This window comes from Herpailurus yagouaroundi, unplaced genomic scaffold, assembly GCF_014898765.1.
Source record: "Herpailurus yagouaroundi ecotype Mexico unplaced genomic scaffold, PumYag 189, whole genome shotgun sequence".
In the NCBI taxonomy this organism is placed as follows: domain Eukaryota; kingdom Metazoa; phylum Chordata; class Mammalia; order Carnivora; family Felidae; genus Herpailurus; species Herpailurus yagouaroundi.
Window position 1 is genome coordinate 1,463,941 of NW_024412420.1, and position 9,707 is coordinate 1,473,647.

At 58.0% G+C, this 9,707-nt stretch overlaps 1 protein-coding gene across 1 annotated transcript; it reads left to right on the top strand.

Annotated features, from left to right (window-relative positions):
- Positions 1 to 8,876, top strand: TBX2 (T-box transcription factor 2; the record flags this gene model as incomplete). Its single annotated transcript, XM_040497882.1, has 7 exons — positions 1 to 209; positions 1,321 to 1,588; positions 2,547 to 2,693; positions 3,898 to 3,974; positions 4,075 to 4,238; positions 4,701 to 5,338; positions 7,467 to 8,876. Coding segments are annotated over 7 exons (1,956 nt in total), but the record flags the coding sequence as incomplete, so codon positions are not given.
- Positions 8,877 to 9,707: the final 831 nt, after the last annotated feature.

Sequence of the window (9,707 nt, forward strand, 5' to 3'; positions counted from 1 at the left end):
GCGGCGGCCGCGGCGGCGGCGGCGGCCGAGGCGGGGCTGCACGTCTCGGCACTCGGCCCGCACCCGCCCGCCGCGCATCTGCGCTCGCTTAAGAGCCTGGAGCCCGAGGACGAGGTGGAGGACGACCCCAAGGTGACGCTGGAGGCCAAGGAGCTGTGGGACCAGTTCCACAAGCTGGGCACCGAGATGGTCATCACCAAGTCTGGGAGGTAGGGCGGCCGGCTGGCCGGCGGGCAAGCAGGCGGGCGGGCGGGCTGGGGGACCCGACAGCACAGACCAGCGCCGAGCCTGCCGCTCGAGGCTCCGGGCTCTGGCCCCGGCGCCACGCTTAGCTCCCACAGGCAACCAAGTTGACTTTTCTCATTTGGCACCGAGAGAAATTTTAAAAACTAAAACATGAAAATCTCCCGAATAAAGTAAAACGAAAACATGCTGTTAAAGAACAGTCCTAACCATTCTGAGTCCCAAAGCTGAGGAGGTCCTGCGGCTCGGCCCGGGCGGGTCTCAGACATCTCCGCGGTAACTCAGCCTCGCCGCCTCCTTCTCCTGCCTCCCGGTCTGACTCGGAGCTCCAGGGAGATGTAGCATCTCCCGGAATGTCCTCTGACCCTGAAGCCCATAATGAAACCTGTACCATGCTAGGCCCTGGCTGGCCAGCCGATTCCAGCCGGCCGTCCCTTTCCGGCAGTAAGCCCCAAGCGGCCCTGTCGAAGCCTGACCCAGGCTGGGAGCCTTGTCCTGGCCCAAGGAGCAAAAAGCTCCCTACTCACACACCACTCCAGGCCTTAACGCCTGAAGAAAATCACAGCCCCCAGCCCCTCCACCCTTTGACTCAGCCGCCGGGAATCCAGGCCTCAGGTTCACCCTCTTCCCCCGAAACTTAAGGTTCTTGTTGGGCTGCAACCCAGTTATCCAAGCAAACATCTTCCGGTTTTATTTTTTGGGAGTTTCAGTCCCAGTGGGCATATCTCCTGAATGAATTTTGGGAAGATTCAAAAGAAGCAGGTGTATTTCTAGGGGGCCTGGATTTCTTTCCTGGACATCCGCTTTCATCTCAGATGAGGGAGAAAGAGCGTCACCAGATCTAAGGATAAAGCCGATGGGAAACCATATAGTAAGAGAGAGTTTGACAAGCGGAAATGGGATCCCCCAGGAATAATAACCACAGGTGGGGTCTCTCAGGCAGTAATATGGGGGCAGAGCCCAGACAACCGGGAAACACAGATGGGGAAGCTCCTGGCAGTGGTGTGTGCTTGGGGAGTGAGGTCCTCCGACATAAAACCGGGTCCCATGGAGTCTTGCCCTTTCCCTTCCTCGCAGGCGGATGTTTCCTCCCTTCAAGGTGCGAGTCAGCGGCCTGGACAAAAAGGCGAAATATATCCTGCTGATGGACATTGTGGCCGCTGATGATTGCCGGTATAAATTCCATAACTCGCGCTGGATGGTGGCGGGCAAGGCCGACCCAGAGATGCCCAAACGCATGTACATCCACCCAGACAGCCCGGCCACGGGAGAGCAGTGGATGGCCAAGCCTGTGGCTTTCCACAAGCTGAAACTGACCAACAACATCTCCGACAAGCATGGCTTCGTGAGTGCTGGGCGGGCGCGGGGATGGGGGTCGGAGACTGAGTGTCCTACGCTGCAGGGGGTGGGGGCGGGAGAGCAGGCAGCGGGATTCCCCAGAGAGGAGCGCTGGCCAAACTCTCAAAGTGCCCCTGCTTGGGTCACCGCCCTGTGGCCTATGCTGGCTGAGTCTGGGCCCAGAGGGCTCCCCTTTGCAAGCCTGGGTTGTGGGGTGGAAAGCCCCAGGCCGCTCACAATCTTGGCTGGGGTCAAGCCTTCCAAAGCTCTTCCTAGAGCCCAGCCGGAGGCAGGTGCGACTCAGTTGTGTGGCCTCTGGTGTTTAAGTGCTGAGCTTGGAAGTCCTGCCCCCAACCTCAGCTTGTCCTCACCCTTCCCCATGACCTGTGTCCCCATTTCCCTTCCCACCCCCTCCCCAGACTAGGAGATTTAAAAGTTAAACCAGCCCCTTTAACATCCTAAGTCTCCATTCCCTCCTCCCATAGGCAAACACCCTACCAGGAGGGGGGAGTTTGGGGGGTTCTCTCCATTTCTGCCTGAGGCAGGGCCCCAGTGAATGGGAAGGGGGGGTTGATGGGGCAAAAGGGATTGTCCATTCAGAAGTAGGGCGCTCGTTGAGCCCCCAAAGATCCAAAGCTTCTCTCTGTAGAGTTACTAGGGGCTTAGCAATGAGCCCAGGAAGAGAGGTTAAGAGTGGAGTTATGGGGGTTTTCTTTTATTTCTATTTTCAACTGGGGTAATTTTTTTAAGTAGAGAGAGAAACTGTGATAAAGAAAGCTGAGAGAAAAATAAAAAGAAATATAGGAAAGAAAAAAGGCAGAGACGACAGGAGAAAATAGCGAAGGAGGGGGTGTAGAAGGCAGACGAAGAGAGAGAGAGCATTGGAAAGAGGTCGGGTCCCCAGAGAGTAGAAATGCTCCAGCCAAAAGCTGGGGGCTATCGGCTGACCCGCACCCTCCCCACAGACCATTCTGAACTCCATGCACAAGTACCAACCGCGCTTCCACATTGTGAGAGCCAACGACATCCTGAAGCTGCCCTACAGCACCTTCCGCACCTACGTGTTCCCTGAGACCGACTTCATCGCGGTCACTGCCTACCAGAACGATAAGGTGCGCTTGGGGGGGGGGGCGATGGGCCCAGCCCCTGCACCGATGCCCCCTTACACCTGCAGACTCCACCCCTTCACTCATATCTGCCCGTAGACCCCAGCACCCATCTCTCGCTCTCACAGCTCACTCCAGAGCAGCAAGTCTCATCTGTAACCGCAGCACCCACTGAAATCCTCCAGGCTTCCCCCCACACCAAGTCCGTGACACGTATACACAGGCTCCCCCTCGGGGCGCTAACAGCTGGGCACTCCAAGGGGTGGGGATATTTACTTAGCAATTAGCCGAGACTCCCAGCCCGTGCTGACATTTTTACATTTTATTCGTTTATTTCTTGGCATTGGAATGGGAATTTAAATGAAGAGAGGGAGCCTGAGGCACCCTGCCCTGGCTCTCCTGACTCTCTGGAAACCAGCAATAGGAACCTGAGGCCCAGTTTTCACTCTCTCGGGGGAGCCAGAGGGCGGGACAGGTGACACAGCTTCCCAAAGTATCCCCACTCTGGGTCGGTCCAGGCTGTGAACCCCTTGGGAGGTGCTTACAGAATTTTTCTGCTTGCTGCCTTTCTATCCCCCTTTTCTAGAGGTGCAGAGCTCACTCCCTCTGGGCCTGTGCCCATATACCACTCTCGGGAGAGAGTCCAAGTGTCCTGCCGGTCGTTCTTTTTGTCTTTGTGAAATGGCGTGTATGCGGGTATGTGGGCAACATTTCGGGAGACTCAGATACGTGTGGAGGAGTGTGAATTCGTTCTGTTCTCTGGGCACTTGCTTATTTTGTCTGTGTGTACTTGCGTGTGCGCGGGCCCGTGAGTGTGATTTGTCTCTGTGGTGTGGACTCGCGTGTGTTTTGCTGTCTCCGTGCGCGCCTGCTCCGATGCCCGGTTTGTTAAACTTGAGTGACCGAGTGCGTCTGTGTGCATGCTTGGGCAGATTTCGACTCTTTGCACACACCTTTGGGCTTGTGTGTGCAAGATAAGGGAATATGCTTCGAATAAAGTGGAAGAGGAGAGACCCTGTGGCTTCCCGCGAGGCCCGCCCGCTGGCCTCAACTCGTCTTCCAGCTCGGAGAGTCGTATCCTAGGCGGGCGGGTACCAAGTGGACTTTCGCGGGGTTCTCCTCTGGGGCGGCAGCCTCCGACCTCGGGGTGCCTCAGCCCAGGCTGGAGGAGACTCGTCCTGACCTGGCGCCGCCCCCTCGGTCCCTGCAGATCACTCAACTGAAGATCGACAACAACCCGTTTGCCAAGGGCTTCCGGGACACCGGGAATGGCCGGCGGGAGAAAAGGTGAGGGGTGAGCTGGACGGCTGCGCGGTGGGAGACTGAGCCAGCAGAACGCTGGGGGGTGTGAGCTCGTCTCTGACCGGCTCCCTCCGCTCATCCCCAGGAAGCAGCTGACGCTGCCGTCTCTGCGGCTGTACGAGGAGCACTGCAAACCGGAACGCGACGGCGCCGAGTCCGACGCCTCTTCTTGCGACCCTGCCCCCGCGCGGGAACCGCCACCCTCCCCGGGGTCAGCGCCTAGTCCCCTGCGCCTGCATCGGACCAGAGGTGAGAGTTGTTGGGTGGTCGGACCCGGGGTAGAGGAAGGGGAGGTTCTCCTTCCGACCCCAGGCTGGCTCTTTGCTCAGCTTCCGGGTAACCACAAAACCTGCGGGAAGCGTCAGCAGTGTGTCTGGGATGGGGCAAACGACCGAGGCCTTTCCAGTGAGGGCGGTCCAGGTATCCAGAAGTTCTGGCTGCCCAGCTAGGTCCTTGGCACTGTGTGACTCTAGCAGTGAGTTTCCTTTACATGGCTCAATTTCTCCCGCTGTAAATACGGAGCCTTAGGTTAGGTGACCTGCAGCTGCCCCTTTGCCCGACGAGGATCTGGAAGTTCCTCGAACGTGGCTTCCTCGGGAGCAGGCCTCTCCCAGTCTCTCCGATCCGGTCCAGACACCGGTGGAAGAGGGGAGGCCTCGCGTCTGTCTCTTCCGGGACCCCTGTGACCTCCCGCGTCCTTTCTCCCTGCAGCCGAAGACAAGTCGTGCGCCGCGGACAGCGACCCAGAGCCGGAAAGGCTGAGCGAGGAGCGCGCAGGGCCGGCTCTCGGCCGCAGCCCGGCCCTGGACAGCGCCAGCCCCCCTCGCTTGACCGAACCTGAGCGCTCCCGGGAGCGGCGCAGCCCCGAGAGGGGCAAGGAGCCGGCGGAGAGCGGCGGGGACGGTCCGTTTGGCCTGCGGAGCCTAGAGAAGGAGCGCACGGAAGCAAGGCGAAAGGACGAGGGGCGCAAGGAGGCAGGCGAGGGCAAGGAGCCCGGCCTGGCGCCGCTGGTGGTGCAGACGGACAGTGCGTCCCCTCTGGGCGCCGGACACCTGCCGGGCCTGGCTTTCTCCGGCCATCTGCACGGGCAGCAGTTCTTCGGGCCGCTGGGGGCCGGCCAGCCGCTCTTCTTGCACCCGGGACAGTTCGCCATGGGTCCTGGAGCCTTCTCTGCCATGGGCATGGGTCACCTGCTGGCATCGGTGGCGGGCAGCAGCAGCAGTGGGGGGGCTGGCGGCCCAGGGACCGCCACCGGGCTGGACGCAGGCGGGCTGGGTCCCGCGGCCAGCGCCGCAAGCACCGCTGCGCCCTTCCCGTTCCACCTCTCCCAGCACATGCTGGCATCTCAGGTAAGACCTGTGATCTGAAGGGAGAAAGAGCAAGGTGGGCATAGGGCCTGGGGGTGCCATAGGTGCTCTGAGTTTCTAGCGGACAACGACTCTGTCCTGGGGAGACCTGACACTCCACCACACCTAGGTTCGGGGAGACTGAGAGTGTAGGTCTAGGGTCTCGCCAGGGTGCTGTTCTGACTGTGTGTGACTGTGGACAAGTGCCTGACCCTCTTTGGGCCTGTTTCCTTCCCTATAACTCCAGCATAGAGTGGCACCCAGTAGACTCTTCCTCTGACAGACTGAGTCTGACTCTGGCTTTGTGAAGTCCACTTTCCTGGCCTCAGGACACTTCTCTTGGAAACAAAAACCCTTGGCTCACTGTCAGTCCCTGAAGGGCGAAGATGCCTGGAAAAAGGGAGTAGGAAGATTTGCAATATTTTCTGGACAATTGACTGCCAAAATGACCCACCTCTCAGATGCCTCTGGCCCCTTTCAGGCCCTCCAGAAGTCCTCCTGTTCCTTCCCCCACTTTAGGTCTCCCAACCACACATCTCAGGAAAGAAGGGCTCAGTTCCCCAAGCCCAGGCTGAAATTCTGAGCTCCCAGGGGAAACTTTATGAAACTGGCTAAGGAGCAAAATAAGGAGACCCAATGGGGAGAGCGGCCTCTTTGGTTGCTTGGGTGGAATATTCCCTGTGGAAAGATTTGGAATCTCTACATTCATTTTCTTCCCTCTGAGGTTTCTGGCAAATTGAACCTTTGAGATCTTATCTTAAGGGAAGGAAAATAGGAGTTCAGGTCTGAGAAGGCTCCTTTGGTTCAGAAGCAAATATTTTTTAAATGGGGGAAGGGATCCTGAAATGGGTTTTAAATAGAGCTCAGTGTCAGGGATATGTGGAGTGAGCATTTGAAACACTAACATCACATATCTGTGGCTCTGAGATGGCGAGGAAGCTTCTGGAAAATGTAGCTCAGGTCCTGGAGGTTTAATCTGCATCCTTGATTCCATATGTATGTGAATGCCTCCTCCCCAGCATGGGCATCATAAAGGTTGTCGGGAAGTCAGGGCTTCTAGATACAGCCTGGTCAACAGGTGCAAGGCCAGGTTGAGAGTACCCAGCACTCAGGAGGTATCACTTGGTATACTGCTACTGGTTAAGTTCCTATGCCTGAGTAGCCCGCCCTTGGCCATCAGGTAGAGCCAAATTTGGGGAGATTTGAAGCCTCCCTCCTTCCTCTCCCCCTGAGATACCAGGACTAAATGCCCAGTAGGACTTGACCTTCTCGGGAAGGATATTTTCTCATTCCCGACTGGGCTACTTCTTTCCTTCTCCCTGCCTGAGCCAGGCCTGAGGCTCCCTGGAAGCCCAGCACAGCCAGCTCCCTGCCCTCCTCCCCATACCCTCTTACTCTGGAGAGTGAGCCATTATCTCAAAGGTCAGATAATCCAAAAGTCGGGCCTCATAGACTCAGCAGATGTTTGTCAGGGTTTCCTGGCTACTGTGCTCTCCACGGGCAGACTTTGCATTCCTTCCTCAGCTGCCACTGAGGTGCTGCCAGGAGCTCTTTGTAGAATATCCAGGTCAGTTTATAAACGGATTGGCATCTATGCCCTTCTGACCCAGGCAGGAGATCCCTGAGCAGGCAGGCAGGTAGAAGGAGAATGTACGGAGTTCCTCACCTCTCCTGCCCAGGCTTTCTCAGTCCTTTGGGGCACCTGCAGATAGAAGGGTTGGGGAGGACACTCTTTTAAATGAGCAGAACCTCCCAAGACAGCCAAAGCTGCCTACTTGCCACCTGGCTCTATGCCTGCCCAGTTTCCTCCCTCTAGGCTTTTGCTCATGCTAGTTCAGCCACCTGGCATGTCTTTCCCTCACTCGTACTGTAATGCCTGGCACAGAGCTTGACGGCACCAGACTTTTGCATCATAACCTGAAGTGAGCTCCTGTCTAACTGGGTTTGGCCACAGGCATACTGGCTCTCCTCTACCTGTGCTGCTTGGGGTTACAGTTATGTGAGCTCTGGTATTATATTCCTAAAACAGTAGGGCAAGGATTCCTGGTGGTAGCACCACCCCCAGCACCCAGCTCACCCTTAGAACACCTCAGGCAGGATGCCTAACCCTTGTCTTGTTCTTTTCTTTCAGGGAATCCCAATGCCCACTTTCGGAGGCCTCTTCCCCTACCCCTACACCTACATGGCAGCCGCTGCGGCAGCGGCCTCTGCTTTGCCAGCCACCAGTGCTGCGGCTGCAGCTGCTGCAGCTGCGGGCTCCCTATCCCGGAGCCACTTTCTGGGCAATGCCCGGCCCCGCCTGCGGTTCAGCCCCTACCAGATCCCGGTCACTATCCCGCCTAGCGCTAGTCTTCTCACCACGGGGCTGGCGGCGGAGGGCTCCAAGGCTGCGGGCAGCAACAGCCGGGAGCCCAGCCCGCTACCGGAGCTGGCTCTCCGCAAGGTTGGGGCCCCATCCCGCGGTGCCCTGTCGCCCAGCGGCTCAGCCAAAGAGGCGGCCAGTGAACTGCAGAGCATCCAGAGACTGGTGAGTGGGCTGGAGAGCCAGCGAGCCCTCTCCCCCGGCCGGGAGTCGCCCAAGTGAGGGGACTGCCCAGCTGCTCCGCTGCCACACAGACCTCCCCGGCTGCCTGCCCCTGCTGCTTGGGACGTGTACAGCACAGAATGGGTATTTATTTAAATAAAGGAGCAAAAGCGGGCTGCTGCAGCCGGAATAGAACCCTGGCCAGCCAGCCGGAGCCTGGGACAATTCCCTAGGCCCCAAGAAGAACCCGGCTGCCGGGAACACAGTCGCTTAGGAGCCACTGGTCACTGTCCAGATCTGCTCCGATGTCAAAGTGGCATTGGCCAGGTGTCCCTCCAGGTCCTCCAGCGCTGTGGGGAGGCCTCATTGCCCCGCCCAGTGGTCTCATCGGGAGACAGAAGGTGCAGGAGTCAGGGATGGGAACTTCGGAGGGAACCCCAGAGCTCCTAGCCTTGGGCCTGGACCGCTTGAGAATCTGCAGTAAGGGATGCGGGCTCAGTGAAGACTGAAATCAGTGTAGACTTGAGCTGGGAGGGACCTGTTCTTTTAGTCCTCCCACTTCTTCCCCCGAAAGACAGGCGCTCCTCCCACCCCTCGGTCAGGGGAGGGAGTGGCACTTCTGCCTTGAGTCCCCAGGGGGAGAAAAAAAAAGATATTTATAAAATAAATGGTAATTTGTGTAAATAAGCTTTAAGGTTCCCAGAATATACAAATTGGTATTAATTTATTCAAAGGTGTACATTGCTGTGTACATAATATTTAGAGATTAATTCATAGCATTTAAAATTTCTTTTCATTTTACATAAGCATCTATATTGTACAGGGCTGGGGGGTCCTCGGCTGCGGGAGAAGCCCCATCCCTGGAGGGGCTCCCACCCCGCCAGCCCCTCGGCCCCTCCGCCCGGGCTTTGCTCGCCCGGCCCGCGGGCTCCACCTCAGGTTTTCACTTTTCGCTACCGAGCGAGACGAAAAGACAAAAACTCGAGAAAACAATAAAACGCTGCAATGCGAAGTGAACGGCGCTGTGCGCTCTGTGGGCCGCGTGGGGTAGGGGCGCAGCAAGCGCGTTAGGAGGGACTGGAGGCGGGGACAAAACGTCGGGCGCCCCCAGCTCGGCGGCAGCTGCATCCCGGGGGCGGCAGCAGGCTGGCTGGGGCAGCGGGCGGAGCTGCGAGGCCGAGCGGCGCCGGCGCGGGCCACCGGCTGGGCCGGGAGGCGCCGAGCCGCTTCGAGTCCCCCACGCTCCCGGCGCGGGCCGCCTCCCAAGCCAGGGGCCGGGCTCCCTCTGCTGGCCACTTGCCTCCGGCCGTCGCCCCAGCCACTCTGCACCGGGACTCCTGACTTCCTTTCTGGGGCTCCAGAGTAGAAACGAATCCCGTTTTAGCGCCTCTGGGTAGGCGGAGCTGGTAAGATGGGTGCACTCTACTCCCTCTCTCCCTTCTGAGGAGGAGTTTGACCGTGGTGCACCCAGTACCGCGGACCCTAGAATCCTTTTCATCTCTCTGCCTCCTGGACCTCAAAAAGAAACCGTTCTTGGGGCGTCTGGCTGGCTCAGTGGGTAAAGCACAAGACCCTTGATCTTGGGGTGGTAAGTTTGGGCCCCACGTTTGACTTAGATATTACTTTCTTTAAAAAGAAGAAAGAAGCATTTCTCCTTGTCAGGGCTGTTGGCTAGAGTGACAGAGTCTAACCTGAAAGTTCTCCCGTGTAACTCATCTAAATCTCTTTTGGGGGTGTGGGAAGTGTGGGTCAATAGGCTACTTCCTTTACTGCCTCAGTTTCCTCTGGTATAATAAAGGGCTCCACTGGGGTATCTCTGGGAGTCCCATGTGTCTTCCCAGTGGCACG